This window comes from Nyctereutes procyonoides, unplaced genomic scaffold, assembly GCF_905146905.1.
Source record: "Nyctereutes procyonoides isolate TBG_1078 unplaced genomic scaffold, NYPRO_anot_genome, whole genome shotgun sequence".
NCBI lineage: Eukaryota > Metazoa > Chordata > Mammalia > Carnivora > Canidae > Nyctereutes > Nyctereutes procyonoides.
In genome coordinates, this window is record NW_026575051.1 from 39,804,606 (window position 1) to 39,822,149 (window position 17,544).

Genomic DNA, 17,544 nt, shown 5'->3' on the forward strand with positions numbered 1-17,544 from the left:
GAGATACTGAGTTTCATCTTTAAAAACTGACGAAATAAGAGATGAATAGGTAGCAGATACAACCTTTGTTGTTTCCTCATGGCTATGTACCCAACTCCACCATAAGCTCTTCATGGATATGCACAATAGTACACACACAAACACACAGACACACACACACATTAACATGTAGCTGAGCTGATGGTAGGTGCTCAAATAATTGTTGAGTTGAACTGAATTTGATAAAAAAAAAAAAACATAACAGAGACAATGCCACAGAGAAAGAAGATTGAAGATTTATTACTGGGAACCACACAAATGCTTGCCCACTTGCACAATAGCTTAGACCATGGTTTTTCTGATTACTCAGTGATTCTAACCAACTGGCCAGAATTAATAGTTTATTGACTCAATCACAAACAATAGTTGTTTAACCAAACATCAAACTTGTAGAAATAATTACTCAGAAAAATTCCAGTTTACCCAAGGTCTATAATGGTCCCTATGCATGGATCTCTCAAAATTCAGGAAACATGTACTTTAATGTAATGTGAGGTGATAGAAATGCTCTTGGATGGGAGAAAAAGATGAAAATGACAGGGGAGCCTAAAAATGTGCCTAGACTTGATTGGAGCAAAAAAGAGAGATATTGTCAGAGCACAGAAAGAAAAAAAAAATAATGAAGAGAGACTGTAGCTGATAGAAACAGAATCAAGTAACTAGATAGTTTTGAGGTAAAACACAATTTCAATTACAGAAAACAAGAAGAGTTCAGAGAAAAGCAGAAATAGAAGGTACAAAAATAAAAAAAAAGTTTTGGGAAGCTTTCATCATACTAAGTATTCAAAATATCCTATTTATCCCTTATTTACTATAACATAAAAGAATATGCTTCAGTTTTAAAATTAAGTCTTTGATTTTTTTAAATTTATTTATTCATGAAAGACACACACAGAGAGAGAGAGGCAGAGACACAGGCAAAGGGAGTCCCGACGCAGGACTCGATCCCAGGACTCCAGGATCACGCCCTGGGCAGAAGCCAGGCACTAAATCACTGAGCCACCCAGGGATCCCCAAGTCTTTGATTTTTAAGAAGTTGGTAAATTTTGCTCAAAAAAATTTACGTTTCAAGAGAAGAAATCTAGATAAATGACATTTCTGAGATCTTACAGGTGAAGTAAAAAGTGCATTTTTAGATGCAAAAACTTTCATTAATACCTGAAGACTTCTGTGCTTTTTCAGAAATTTTGTAGAATAAAATATACTACATATATACAGCATGTATAGAACTGAATGGTTTCCAATATTCTCGCAGTTTTCAAAAATCAGACCCAAGTAATATCTCCTTTAATTAAACTTCTCTTCATAGGATCTCAAAATATATCATTGCATGATAAAATTCCTTTGTTACACCTTCTTAGGTGATAATAGATGTTATATCTATTTTGTAGAATAGGAAATGGAACAGAGTTTATGAAACTTCTCTAACTTAGCAATGAATCAAAGAAAATAGTTATGATCTCATACTTGAAGACCCAGTTCACCAGATCTTTTCTCTCTCTTACTGCTGATAACTGAAATTAATATAATATTGAGCCACCCATTAGATTTTTACTTTTTCCTTATATACGGTATTATAAAATAAGTCCAATGAAGTGAAAATTTTAAAAATAAAAGTCAAATTTTATATTTTATCATTAACTTAAAATAATTGTGTTCATTGGGAAATGTAGCCCTTGGGCTTTTCTAAAATAAAATACATGAAAATGGACACACATACTTGGGGGTAGAATTTACGACTGACTCTTCCCTTTCTTCTTAAAACTCATACACTTGGACTTCCGGCCGAAGTATCTAAAACTCACAGATTACTAATTTTAATCCCCCATGAATCTGCAAATATATACTCAGCATCTCTGGTACATTACTACACATTATAAAAAGATTTTTCTGAGAAGTTTGTTAAACATCCAAGCACCTCAAGTGTTCTAATCCAGGTAATCTAGGGACCCGGTTGTAAAAATACTTGATCTAGTAGTTGACACAGATATAAAAACAAGAAAAATACATAACATAAGAAGAACAGATAGCTATCAATGCACAACAGATGTTGCTACATAGTGAAATATCTGGGACAATAGAGAGTACAGGCATAGTCAGTGCTTGTTCCACAGGGTTCAAGTTCTCCCAGTTACTTAATTAAATAATTCTATTTGTTTTCTTCTCATTGAGGTTTAAGGAACCAAGCATAACTAAACAAATGAAATGTCTGCCTTCCTACTTTCCACAAAAAAAGCCTGGGGAAAGTATTCTTCAGACTAAAACTGAACTAAATTCTGAACTAAATCCAAGTGATAGATCCAAGCCTTCTTCTAGATTATATTGGAAAGAACTACTTCTGGTCTTGAAATTTATGAGCAGCAAGGAAAATATCTCTCTTGTATTCTTCCTTCAAAAGCTATACTCCTTTACTTAAAATTTCCCCAAAAAGTAGCTCTCCAGTGCTTTCAACTTCTAATTCAAACTCCTTAAAATGATATACAACGTCTTCATGACATCTCCTTTTGATGATACAAAGATTCGTTTTTGAGCATTACATCACCCTGACACTCACTCCAGTCAAAGGTAAGATGTTTTCAGATTTAAAACAAGGAAATGAGTTGGCTCACTTAATAAAACCCCTCAGTGAAATGGGCTTTAGAGTTGGTTGATAAAGTGCTTCAGTGATAAGATAAAGAAAGTACTCCCAGTATTAGCCCCTTGGTTCAAGTCTGCAGGAAAGTCCAATTATTATACAAAGCTGCAAAGTGTTATAAAGAAATAAGAGGTATAATCCTGAAAAAAAAGAAAGATTATTGAGGTTGGACTAAAGAAAATAGGTAAAATAGTACAAAATAGATCTTGTGTTCTCTAATAATTTTAAAAACAAGTGAACAGAACTATTTCAGAGCCTACTGAGATAAAAGAAAAAGGAGATGACCATGGCTAAACACAAAGAAGTGGGCTAGGAAAGGAAATATTTATACATTTGGAGAGCAACTCATTGAAGAGAAAAGGGAGAGAAATGAACTTCATTTCTTATATTTTGGACCAAAATAATTCGAACATACTTTGGTGTCGTCGATTGACAGATTTAGGACAAACCAAATAACATGTACTGAACATTCTGAAGGAAGTTTGCAACCTTGGAATTCTTCCAGGTGCTGAGATAGTCCATTCCTGAGAGAGGAGTAGTCATTAAAATGAAGACCTACTAACAGTGGGGTATGAAGGGTTCAGAAAATACCCTCCTCTCCACTGTTGAATCGCTTCAAATTAGCTAATATCCTGCTAATATCCCTAATAAGCCTGCTTCTTTAGCCTAAAATCCTACAGATGACCTGTCTGTGGTGAGAAAGAAGCAGAAGTAAAAAAGTCTTTCCTATGGCCCCCACTGAGAATGATGGATGATATTCATGGAAGACTGAATCAGTTAAAAGTAAACAAATTCCTCAGAGTGCAGAGCAATCTGCTTCTGATATTAAACTACAAAACTTCAAGCAAAGTACTTGTTGGTATCCTCATCATAGTAAGAAATGTTATCATCAATTTAAAAAAAAAACTTGGGACCCCGGTTACCGCCCCCTCAGGAGCCACCATGTTGGTGATACCCCCCCGGACTGAGCGAGGAGGAGGAGGCTCTGCAGAAGAAATTCAACAAACTCAAGAAAAAGAAAAAGGCATTGCTGGCTCTGAAGAAGCAAAGTAGTAGCAGCACAGCCAGCCAAGGCGGTGTGAAACGCTCACTGTCGGAACAGCCTGTGGTGGACCCAGCCACGGCAACAGAGCAGGCAAAGCAGCTAGTGAAGTCAGGAGCCATCAGTGCCATCAAGGCTGAGACCAAGAACTCAGGCTTCAAGCGTTCTCGAACCCTAGAGGGGAAGTTAAAGGACCCTGAGAAGGGGCCAGTTCCCACTTTCCAGCCGTTCCAAAGAAGCATATCTGCCGATGATGATCTGCAGGAGTCGTCCAGACGCCCCCAAAGGAAATCTCTGTATGAGAGTTTTGTGTCTTCCAGTGATCGGCTTCGGGAACTGGGGCCAGATGGGGAGGAGGCAGAGGGCCCAGGGGCTGGTGATGGTCCCCCTCGAAGCTTTGACTGGGGCTATGAAGAACGTGGTGGTGCCCGCTCCTCGACCCCCCCCCCCCACGAAGCCGCAGCCGGGACCACAGTCGTGAGCGGAACCGGGACAGAGACCGTGATCGAGAACGGGATCGAGACCGTGATCGGGACAGGGACCGCGATCGAGAACGAGAGGGCCCTTTCCGCAGGTCGGATTCGTTCCCTGAACGCAGGGCCCCTCGGAAGGGGAATACTCTCCCCTCTCCCCATGGAGAGGACATGACGCCCACCCTCCTTCGTGGGGCCTTCTCTCCCTTTGGAAACATCATTGACCTCTCCATGGACCCACCCAGAAACTGTGCCTTCGTCACCTATGAAAAGATGGAGTCAGCAGATCAGGCCGTTGCTGAGCTCAATGGGACCCAGGTGGAGTCTGTACAGCTCAAAGTCAGCATTGCCCGCAAGCAGCCCATGCTGGACGCTGCCACTGGCAAGTCTGTCTGGGGCTCTCTCGCTGTCCAGAATAGCCCTAAGGGTTGCCATCGGGACAAGAGGACCCAGATTGTCTACAGCGATGATGTCTACAAGGAAAACCTTGTGGATGGCTTCCAGGGAATGGAGCTGGATTCCGTGTGCCTCATCTGCGCCAACACTTGGTCTCAATAAAACACTGAGGTGGAAGCTCAAAAAAAAAAAATAATAATAAATAAATAAAAACTTATCTTTTAAGGTTTTTTGCCAATATTCCCATTAAGCATTTTTAACACAGTCATTTCATTACATCCATTTCTCTATGTTGAGGTCTAGAAAAAATAAGTATATGGGATTTTCTTTTTCTTACATTGGCAACATTTATCCTCCACCTATCTTCTTACAAAGTACAAGCATGGTTCAGCTTCAATAGTAGACTTTCAATCTGCAAATTTGTCCCCAACTTTATTATTTCAGAAATAATATTAACTGATATACTTAAGAAGGTAAACATGCATGTTTAGTTTGTTTTTTTTTTTTTACTAGCGCATGCAGGACATATTCACTGCATGATGAAAAATTAAATACAGCATATTCTAAGAGATTCTGCCAAAATGTCACTCTTTATGTTTTCAATGGTCTTCTCAATGCTTAATAATTTCACTAATATATGGTCTTCTTTAATCTTGTCTTACTTATTACCTGCTGTTAAAAGGGTACTAAAGCAAGCTAAAAGTTTGACAGGGTTTTTTTCTTTCCTATTTTGAATGTGTCAAATTTCTCTCAGTCTCATGGAGTTTGATCTCCATTCAGAAGTCAATTAGGCTAGCACTAAGTCAAGTCATGTCTATTTTTATTGGCTCATAGAAAAATAGAGTTGGAAAGAACCTTGAAGGACACCAATGACTGTCCCTAAAACAGGAATTTCCTCTTCTGCTTTTCTAGGGAACGGTCATCAAGACTCTACTTGAACATGATCAGACATGAGGAACTTTGTTTAGTGGGTATGGTGATTGCTAACAGACACCCTTCTTGTCCAGCTGCCAGATTGCTAATAGTAAACAGCCTTCTCCAAGGATTGCCTCAGCTGCATAGAGCTGCCTTGACCAGCACCCATTTCTGGATACCCACAGTCAATGATAAATATAGAAGTAAGAAGGCCTAACTATCTTGGCCCATTTGAAAACAATTCTGAAAGGTCATCGGGCTCCATTATAGTTCAACTTCTCATGCAAAGTCCTTTCTAATTTCCCTGATTTCCAAAAGCATTTTTCTTTTTTAAAAACTTTTTCAGGGAATCCCTGGGTGGCTCAGTTGTTGCGGCCCAGGGTGTGATCCTGGAGTCCCTGGATTCAATTCCACATCAGGGTCCCTGCATGGGGCCTGCTTCTCCCTCTGCCTGTGTCTCTGCCTCTATCTCTCTCTCCATGTCTCTCATGAATAAATTTAAAAATCTTTAAAAAAAAATTTAGTATAGTCGACACACAATATTACATTATTTTGTACACACAATATAGTGATTCAACAAGTTTCAACATTATCCTATGCTCACCACAAATGTAGCTCCCATCTGACACCATACAATACTATTACAATATAATTGACCTATGCTATGCATTTTATTCCTGTCTTAATCATTCTTTGCCTGGAAGCCTGTATCTCCCACACTCCTTTATCCATTTTTCCTATCTCCTTATACCTTCTTCCCTCTGGCAGCCATCAATCTGTTCTCTGTATTCATAGATCTGTTTCTTCTTTTTGTTTGTTTGTTCATTTGTTTTGTTGTTTTTGTTTTTAAGATTCCACATATAAGTAAATATATGGTATTTGTCTTTCTCAATCTTACTTATTTCACTTAGTGCAATACCCTCTAGATCCATCCATGTTGTCACAAATGGCAAGATCTTATCCTTTTGTGTAACTGCATAATATTCCATTGTAAGTGTGCATGTGTGTGTGTGTGTGTGTGTGTGTCACATCTTCCCTATCCATTTGTCTACTGATGGACATTTAAGTTGTTTCCACATCTTGGCTATTGTTAATAACATTGTGATAAATATAAGAATACATATATCTTTTAGAATTAGTGTTTTTGGGTTTTTTTTGGGGGGGGGTAAATACCCTCTAGTGGAATTATTGAATCTTATGGTATTTCTATTTTTAATGTTTTAAGGGAACTCCATACTGTTTTCCATAGTGGCTATAGTAACTTAATCCCCACCATTAGTGCATGAATAAGGGGTTAATATGCAAAATATATAAAGAACTTATACAATTCAATACCAAAAAACGATCCAAAAGAATGGGCAGAGAACACAAATAGGCATTATTCCAAAGGCACTTTTCAATAAATTCCCTGCACACTAAACCCTGTCTAATAGACTGCTTCAAGGGAACCCAAGCTATAAAGCTACCTTTGCATGTAGCCTCATCGATTATTGGCTTTGTTTTAATTCTATTGGATCCATAAAATGCCTCCTACATTTTTACTTAGAGAATCTTCTCCTGGGGTGCCTAGCTGGTTCAGTCAGTTAAGCATCTGACTCTTGATTTCAGCTCAGGTCATGATCTTAGGGTTGTGAGATCCAGCCCCATGCTGGGCTCATAAGCTGGACATGGAGCCTGCTTAAGATTCTCTCTCTGCTCCTCTCCCCTTGCCCCCCTCTATAAAAGAGGAAGGAAGGAAGGAAGGAAGGAAGGAAGGAAGGAAGGAAGGAAAAAGAATAGAAAGGAAAAGAAAAAGAAAAAAGAAAACCTTCTCCTATCCTCAGAAACAACACAAATATGAATGGAATATTCTATTGTTTGAAAATTCCTTTAAATATTTGACTTTGTTGGAATTTCTTGAAACATAAAGAAATAATAAATATCATGACAGTATAACTACATCAATACTATTATCAACATATAATTTGCAATTCTTTCTCTATTAAAAAAGAAATTTACTGCAATAGAATATTATTCAGCCATAAAAAAGAATGAAACTTTGTCATTTGCTTAAACATGGGTAGACCTTGAGGCATTATGCTAAGTAAAATAAACCAGAAAGAGAAAGACAAATACTGTATGATTTCACTTAAATGTGGAATCTACAAAAAGAAAAATGAAAAACTAAACCAAGCTCATAGATACAGAAAACAAGAAATCTGAAAACATTTCCCACATCATTTTCTACTTGCCGCTTTCTTGAAATAGGAATATATATACTTAAAAACACATAGATACAACAAAACTCCTCTGTGTGATAATTTTACATAGATTTCTGCTCTCTAAAATATGCCTTAATCTTCCCTTCTAAATACATGTATTTTCCCTCCATATTAAACAATTCTCTCTAAGTTTATAGATTTAGGTTTAAAATTTAATGAGGTAGGGCAGCCCGGGAAGCTCAGTGGTTTAGCACTGCCTTCAGTCCAGGGCACGATCCTGGAGACCCGGGATCAAGTCCCAAATCAGGTTCCCTGCATGGAGCCTGCTTCTCCCTCTGCCTGTGTCTCTGCCTCTCTCTCTCTCTCTCTCATGAATAAATAAAATCTTTAAAATTAATTAATTAATTAATTAATTAATTAAAATTTAATGAGGTACTTACTAGTAGGCAAGTTTTTTAAACTCTGAGTCCCTATTTTATAATCCTAAAAATGTAAAAATACAGCCTACAAGTATGTTTTGAGGAAAAAATAAGCTATCACATGTAAATTGACACAGTAGTTAAGAGCACTGGAGTCAGATGTCTGCATTTTAAATGCAATAAAGTTACTTAACTTTGCAAGATATCATTTTTTCTATACATAGATTGGAGATAATAATAGCACTTCCTTTATAGCTATGGCTATAAATTTTATATTTATATAAATGAAATAATCCACATAAATAATTTAGTAGAATGACTGCTTAACTATTATTAGCTGCTATTTATTTTTTTTAAGAACCTGGGATACAAGAGACACTCAATAATTGTTGGTGCTATCACTCTCCTGTCTATCACCAACCACTCTTTTACCTTTAACTATTCTCTACGGAAAGTACAAATGTCCTTTAACTGTGTTGTTCTTATCAATAGATGGGTAAGGGACATATGTCTTTGGTTTTTGGCAAATAACCTTAATACCCTAATTTAGAGCCCCTTTAATGCTTTAGTCCCAATTTTTTAGGATCTTTCTGAGGATGTTTTTGAAAACTTCATCCAGTATAACACCATCCACTGATGCTAAATGAGACCTAAGGTATATGGACAAATAAATGTATTTAATATTTATTGCCTTAGGCAATTTATCACATAGGCAACCCATGTAATAATTTATTTAGCATAACCTGAACTATCTCTTTCTACCTAAAGGGTAAGTATTCTTCAAGAGATATAATTTTTAAGGAATATAAGCATATTAGTACATATTTTAATGATTCTCAACAGCATGAATGGGATTTAGGAGGGGGGAGGAAGTCTTTGTGATCAAACAATCTTTCATGGCTCATCAGAGCTTTTACTGTGTCATTTTCTTTAACTCATACTCATTAAAGTTGCTGTTTTCTTCCTTAATGAACTACTCTTACACAAAATTCTGCGACCAGTTATATACTTTTAAAAATATGCATTATCAAGGCACAAGTTTACAAAAATACAGTTATTAAGTGTTAGTATTTTAATCCCAATCTGACACAAACACTAACTCTGCTATTAGTCATAAATGTTCTCATTATTCTTTACAGATGAGTAGGCACTATAAAAATAAGTCAAATACCACTTTTTTTAAAGTTTTTTTTTTTTTAAAGAGTGTGCATCATGAACCCCACAGGATAAAGGGAGGGGAGGGGTGGAGGGAGAGAGATAATCTTAAACAGGCTCCATGCCCAGCACTGAGCAGGAGGCAGCACTCTATCTTATGATCCTGAGATCATGACCTGAGCCAAAATCAAGAGCTTTACTGACTGAGCAACTCATGTGCCCTGCAAATACCATTTATTAATTCCACTTCAATTCAATATGTTTGACTTCACAAATTTTCTTCAAAACTAAAAATGATGATTCTGAATTAAAATAAAAATTTTCATTTTCCCATCATGCCAAAGTTTCAAATATTCTCATGCTAAATGACAGAACATTAATTTTGGAGTGAGAAGTACCCCCACAAACTCTCTTATGCTAATACTAATTAAAATTTCTAACTCAAGGTAAAGTTAGATCAATTCATTCAGAAATAGAGGCATCTATTGTTATTCTGAATGGCATAATGGAGATAGATTAATCAAACCTACATCTATACATACATAATCTCTTTAAATAACTAATTTCTAGATGCTTCAGTTTCCCATTATCAATAAGAAACAATATTTTTCCTTCTAACAAACTTGCAAGTTTGTTTTAAAAATGAACCATTTCCATCAATTATGAAATTAAAATTCCTCAATTAACAGAACTATAAAAAAAAACCTTGAGTTTGGGGAAAAATACTTTAAACAGGAAGAAATTATAAATGGCGAACTGCAAGGAGAAATAAGTTTGCTATTATATTTGGAGACTTCAACATCCTTCTTTCAGTAGGAATAATTCAGACAGAATGCAGAATGCAACAAAAAACCTAACTGTACTTATTACAAATGTATAAAGCAACCTCACTGAAAGGGATGAGGAAAAAGGTACTAACTCTGGAAATGAATGGAATCTGTAAAACTAAAGTCAAAAGGAACTGCACATAAGCATTCTACTCTGATAAAGCTGTTCCCTTGGATGTACAGATTAACAATTCTGACACTGCATACATGTACACTGCAACTGAATAATTAGATAAGTGGATGGCAGTGACTGGGAGTCAGATTTCTCACTACTGGAGTGGAAATTCACACACAAGAAGGGGAAGTAGCTGTAATAATGGATGTAATAATGTATTAGAGTTGGAGGCATCAATAAGAACTCATATTTTACTGGTTACATATAGATATATGCATGTGTCTGTATACATGGGTTAGTATATACACATATATTTATATACTCTGTCAGCTGAGGGGGCCTAGAAGCAATGGCATCCCATAGCAACTAAGAATACCTAAGGCCCAGGAGTACCTGGGTGGCTCAGTCAGTTGAGTGTTTAACTCTTGATTTCAGCTCAGATCATGATCTCACAGTCTTGAGATGGAGCCCTGCATCAGGCTTCATGCTCAGCATGGAGTCTGCTTGTCTCCTTCCCTCTGCTCCTCCCTCTGCTCCTCCCCCTGCTCCTCCCCCTGCTCGTGTTTGCTGGCGGGCGGGCTCTCTCCGAAGTAAATAAATAAATAAATAAAATCTTAAAAAAAAAAAGAATACCTAAGGCCCAGATCTGGGTTTCTTTTCTTTTCTTTTTTTTTTTAAAAAAAAAAAAAAACATTTTATTTATTTATTCATGAGAGACACAGAGAGAGAGGTAGAGACAGAGGCAGAGGGAGAAGCAGGCTCCCTGCAGGGAACCTAATGTAGGACTCGATCCCAGATCCCAGGATCACAACCTGACCCTAAGGCAGATGCTCAACCACTGAGCCACCCAGGTGCCCCCAGATCTTGGTTTCTAATACTATTTTTCTGTAAAAGGAACCAGAGAAATGACTGATTCTAGGACTGGAGCAAGATATATACAAGGTCAGCTCTTGTACTGACAGAAAGAAAGTTCCTATGGCATATTCCAAAAAAAGGCAAACCATAATGATAAGGGTATTTCAAATAAGTACAGGAGCTAACTGAAAGAGATTCCAGTGGCCAAAGTGGAGCAAAATTGGATTATTGTCCAAAGTATATAATAAATATCATGAGTCCATACTGATATAGATAAATGGTTAAATTAATCAGTGGAGAAAAGACAAATCTCCCTTGCAGAATTCTAAAATAAATTTATATAGATAACTCCACCCTATAGGAGGGGGAAGCAAAACTCCTGGTTCTTTAAGTATAGGCTGCCTGTAGTAACTTCCTTGAGGAGAGTACAGTATGAAAAGGGAGAGAAAAAAGTAACTTTAAAGTAGAGAAACTGGGGATCCCTGGGTGACTCAGCGGTTTGGTGCCTGCCTTCAGCCCAGGGCGTGATCCTGGAGTCTGGGGATTGAGTCCCACATCAGGCTCCTTGCACGGAGCCTGCTTCTCCCTCTGCCTATGTCTCTGTGTCTCTCATGTATAAATGAATAAAATTTATTTATTATTAAAAAATAATAAAGTAGAGAAACCTAAAAAAATCACTATTTTAGCCACATGATCAAGGTCAACATCAATAGTCATAAATCATGTTGACAGTATAAAACCTTGATATAATGTGATGAAAATAGCACTTTACCTCTGTGATCTTCCTACTGAAAACCCGTAACCCCAGCTAATTAGGAGGAAAAGTTCAGAACAATTCCAAAAAAGGGACATCCTACAACATACCTAACACTCCTGAAAATGGCCATTGTCATCAAAACTAAAGCAAGTCTAAGAAACTGTCACAGCCAAGAGGAGCCTAAGAAGACATAACAAATAAATGTAATGTGGCAACCTGGACGGGACCCTAAGGCAGAAAAAAAGTCATTTAAAAAGGGATAAATGACATCTAAATGGCCTGCTACTTTAATTACATTTGGAAATCAAAAGATACATGAAACAAATGGTAATAACCAAACTGAGCTCAAATTATGAACTGCTGGGTCTTTTTTTTTTAAGATTTTATTTATTCATGAGAGACACACACAGAGAGAGAGAGAGAGAGGCAGAGACACAGGCAGAGGGAGAAGAGGCTCCACACAAGGAGTCTGATGTGGGAATGGATCCCAGGACTCCAGGATCACACCCTAAGCCAAAAGCAGATACCCAACCACGGAGCCACCCTGGACTAAGTCTTATGCTTTCACTGTTTAACAAAGAAAGCAAGAGAATAAACCAACTAAACATTCACTTCATGATAAAACAAAAACATAAAAAAATAAAAATATAAGGAAAACAAGGGAAGGAGTAAAGCCTCAAATATTTTTTAAATCCATGAATAACAAAAGAAAAAAAATAGATCTGGCAAAAAAAAAATCTAAATTTTATTTAAAATGTGAAACAGACATACCTCCAGCAAGTTGGTTTACTTTAGTTTTGCTTTGTAAAGGAAAAACACTGGTATACACAAGCAAAAGAAGAAATGGAATATAAGAGATAAAATTGTATTGTTTCGCATTATTAACAGGTAGGGAACCTGAAGGAATTTTAGATGCAAACCCTGCAATGCACGACCTTATAAGCCAGCCCAGCAAGTATATAAATAACTTGTAGGTAAGACAACATTAAGTATCACATGAATACTTACACTACAACTATAAGTAGAGTGAGCTTTATCAGGAGGAGAAACAAGGATATTTTAATAAGAAGAAAGCCACGTACAGAGGAAGGTTCCATGAGCAATGGATAATCAGTAAACCAAATCACGGTGACATCAGGCAGAATGGATTCAGTGTAGATGGAAAGCCAGAGGGTTCTGTTCTGTATTGCAGTATCTGAAATGGATACCAATTAAAAAGTGACTGGATGCCCAAAGTTTGTCAACAAAATAGCAGGTCAATTTTCAAAAAACAGAGTAAGAGAAAGGGAAAAAACAGAAGAAATACTAAGAAGGAAGTTGAACCAATACAATCTGGTTCCTCCTCAGGAGGCATTATCACAAGAATTCCATTCCATTAGGGTTCATAGAGTCATATCATTTTAGGACTGATGAGTAGCTCAAGAGATATTTTCTGAATTCCCCTTATTTTACACATGGGAAATATGTTCCCAGATGAGGAACAAGGAAAGTCACACATTTAACAAGAAATTCCAGACTCCAGATTTGGAGTACAGTTATTATTCCATTATACAGTATAACCTCCTATTTACTCCAATAAAAGATACAATACAAAGTATTGCTCCATGATTTTTCACTTTTTTTTCCATTTCTTTATTATATTTTTATTTTTTGTATATCTTGAGCAGCACCTACATTGCTGCGGGGAAAGAGAAGAAAGGAAAAGGGGGTGGGGGGAAGGAAGCTATCTCCAAACTCCATTTGGTTCAATTTCTACAGGGCTGTTTCTGCTGAACCCAAAAATACTGGGAGTCTTGAAACAGTTTGAGGAACTTCAGCAGGTCCATCTTGATTCTTATTCAAATGTGTAAATCTCCTCAAAGCCCCCAGTGACAAAATGTAAATACAATTTTTGCCTTTCAATACAAGATCAAGACATAATTTAAAGTTCTTTGTAATACTCCTAGCATCCCAGTCCCCAGGCCTCTGAGAGCACTTAAGGACACAAACCTGCCACTGGCAACACTTTGCAGTTCAATTAAGCTGGAAGTAGAAAGTAATTCTAAGAGTCTGAATAGGTTCTTGATGAAAATATTGGTTAGGAAAATGATTGTGCCCTCATGCCTATCTAGCACATCTGGTAGGAAAGGATTGTTACTTTATTTGCATTCTGTGAACAATTTAAAAAGTAATTTGCAGTTTGGGACAAACAAAGAAATGTGAAAGAGCACTGACTGACTGAAAGCTTTCCCATTAAAGAGTAAAACTGACTAAATTACTTTAAAGTACTTTTTTTTTCCTTAAAAGCTTCTTTAATTGAGTTCTATTACTTTATGATTTATCTTGGCTTGATATTTACCTTCGCATTAAGTAATTTTGCAGAAATTCTGGTGGAGGGAACTGTACTATAGAGAAAAGGGTTAAAAGGCACGAAAGGGAAGAGTTGTACAAAGATTAACTGGGCAAAGGAATCACCATAGACCCTACAGGGAGGTAAAGAGGGAGGAATAGAGAGGGGACAGAAGAAAGCTGACACAAACAGAACAGAAAAGAAGGCAACACAGGGGTGAAAGGAACCCAAGCTTGCTCTTTTAGCAGGAAGGTCAGGAGGTGTGAGCAGAAGGTTTGCTAATCATCCTGGCAGATAACCATCCAGGGAAGTCCACATCATCATCAATGGTGCTTCCTCAAGGACTGAACAGACTGGAGGTCTGGTCCTCAGCTAGAGTGCCTTGTGTATGAAGATGAACCAGCCTTCAGGCACAGGGCTGATAGGCAGGACATATACAAATTTCAGATTTTGTTGACCTAAAGAACTATATTTTCCTTAGGAAATTTCTGACTTAATATTTGGTGTATTTCATTTCTAATTGCTGAGTAAAGTTACATTATAGGATAATTCTGCTGGAAAGTGTCTGGAACTCAATTTCAGATGTGCTCATGTGTTTTAGAAGTAGTGGCTACATTCTATAGCAGTATCTGTAGATAAGGAAATGAGAAGGAGGCAAGTTTGTTAGGAACAGGGTTTAACCCTATGGCAGTAACAAACAGAGGAAAGTATAACCTGCTGAGTTGCAATAAGGTACACTCTTATTTTCAATATTTCCCCTGAATCTGACATACTTTTCCATTAATTCATCTAGGGAGAACAATCACAAGACCTATATACCACAATCTATACCCCTTCCAATCCCTCTGTAGACATTACCAATTAATCACAGAGCCTCAGGCAGGGCTCAGTTTCATCACAGCATTCAACTGATAAGAGCTGGCATGAAGTCAAAGAAATCAGCTTGCCACCTGTGATCTATTTGGCTATCTTCTGAGATACCTTACTCAAAAATTAGTAATTAGTAATTTACTCAATCCAAATATTTAGCACTGAAAAATAAAAGTGAAACTGGAAAAGTTTAGAAAACTACAAAACCCTCTTTAAAACAGCTATGAGACTTCTCATAGTAAGAAGTTTTTTTTTTAGAAATTCTATTTTTAATTCCATTTTTTCTATAATAAACATGCAGTTTTATGGCATTTAATAACCTTAAAAGACCTTCCACATACAGATTTTTTTATTTTTATTTTTTTATTTTTTTATTTTTAAAGATTTTATTTATTTATTCATGAGAGACACAGAGAGAGAGGCAGAGACCTAGGCAGAGGGAGAAGCAGGTTCCCTGCCAAGAGCCTGATGTGGGACTCCATCCCAGGACCCTGGGATCACGACCTGAGCCAAAGGCAGGTGCTCAACCACTGAGCCACCCAGGTGCACCCTACATACAGATGTTTAAATCTGATTTTTATTGCAACCCTGTGGGATAAGAGGAGGACAGAATTAAAAGCAAGAAATGGCCGGAAGATAAGAAACAGGCTCTGGTTATTTCCCTTTGAGGATTTTGAAAGGCAGAAGTATTTCTGTTTCTACAACGAAGGAAGGAGCTTGTGATTTCTCTTCATCTCAGTTTAGCACTAAACAATCTCTTCGACCTGCTTTATTTATGTGGACCTGCCATACCCATGCTTTTTCTTTGCATTTCAAACTCTGTATTTCTGAAGCTAAGAATAAAATTGAAATCACAATTGTTCCAAGATCTGAAGCCAAAATTTGATCTTAGAAACATAAACAATCACCAAATTAATATGCTTGAAGAATACTTCTTCCACACACTTTTTCTATAGAGAAAACCAGATACATTTTTCCTAGATCTAATACATTTCAATGCAAGTGATCTTAAGTGTAGGAGATTAAACCAGACATTTGTTACCACAGATTGACATCAACAACATCTTTGTCCTCTAGAACAAAACAAAAAACAACAACGAAAAAGAATCCCTCTGAGTTAATACAGAAATCCTTTCAAAATTTCAATACCCTGCCCCACTCCAGTCACCATAATAGGTGATCCCCCTGCGCTCCTTGTAACTTGGTTTTTAATTGCTAAATTTGCTATTTGTATATACAACTGTGATATCCTTTATCATGACGATTCAAATTACAGATGGTTCTAAAAGAAATAAGTCCAGCCTCAGCATAAACAAAAACCTAGGATAGAAAACCCCACAGATTCAATCAAATCAATTTTCTCTCATTTTGAGATGTACCTTCTCTGGATACATATTTTCTCATATGTCTACATAAATCTTCTCTTAGGATTCTTTTGTGAATTATTGCCAGCAAAAATGCAAACTCATGAAATCCACCTTATAGAAATACTAGTTACATTAAACAAATTGATCTCACTCCACTTGAAGTGCCTACCTTATTTTTCTGTGTCTTCCACTCTAGGACTTCTATCTTAAATTTGAGAGATTAATAACAAAGTTGAAAATGCAGTTTCTAGGAAATGTTTCCCCTGTCATTGTATTTTTACTCACAAACCACTGGAGAATAGGAAGCCTAGAGCCAGGATGAGGATGTGACCATGCTGTCATTTAATGATGAATAAAAAACAATTCAGAAATGTTTCCTTTTAAACACAATTTGAATGATGAGGGGGAGATGTAGCCAGAGAAGTAAGCACCCATGCAGACAATTGACAAATTTACTTAGTTGGCACATCAAAATACTTAATGCTGCTCACAAAACTTCATTCCTTTCCAACATTTGGTTAATGTGAGATGGAACTAAAGGGGAATAAAATGTTTTTATTTGTGAAAGTGGATACTTGCTCAGCGAACACTGGGAAAATTTAATTGTATTTTTTCATCATCAATTTAATATTTATTCACTGATATGGGTAATTTTCTAGTAGAATAAATAAAACATTATTTTCCAAGATTTACTCATTTGGTAACTTTTTTTTTTAAATGAACTGATTTTTTTTAAAGATTCATTTATTTATTCATGATAGACATAGAAAGAGAGAGAGAGAGAGAGAGAGAGGCAGAGACACAGGAGGAGGGAGAAGCAGGCTCCACGGGATCCCTGGGTGGCGCAGTGGTTTGGCGCCTGTCTTTGGCCCGGGGCGCGATCCTGGAGACCCGGGATCGAATCCCACGTCGGGCTCCCGGTGCATGGAGCCTGCTTCTCCCTCTGCCTGTGTCTCTGCCTCTCTCACTCTCTCTCTGTGACTGTCATAAATAAATAAAAATTAAAAAAAAAAAGAAGCAGGCTCCACGCCGGGAGCCCAATGCAGGACTCGATCCCGGGACTCCAGGATCGCGCCCTGGGCCAAAGGCAGGTGCTAAACCGGTGAGCCAACCAGGGATCCCCTCATTTGGCAACTTTTTCAAAATATT

General features: G+C 37.2%; 1 protein-coding gene across 1 annotated transcript; it reads left to right on the plus strand.

Annotated features, from left to right (window-relative positions):
• Window positions 1-3,632: 3,632 nt before the first annotated feature.
• On the plus strand, window positions 3,633-4,761 carry LOC129512395 (negative elongation factor E-like; the record flags this gene model as incomplete). Its single annotated transcript, XM_055329618.1, is given in 2 exon segments — window positions 3,633-4,157; window positions 4,160-4,761. Coding segments are annotated over 2 exon segments (1,113 nt in total), but the record flags the coding sequence as incomplete, so codon positions are not given.
• Between the last annotated feature and the right edge of the window lie 12,783 nt (window positions 4,762-17,544).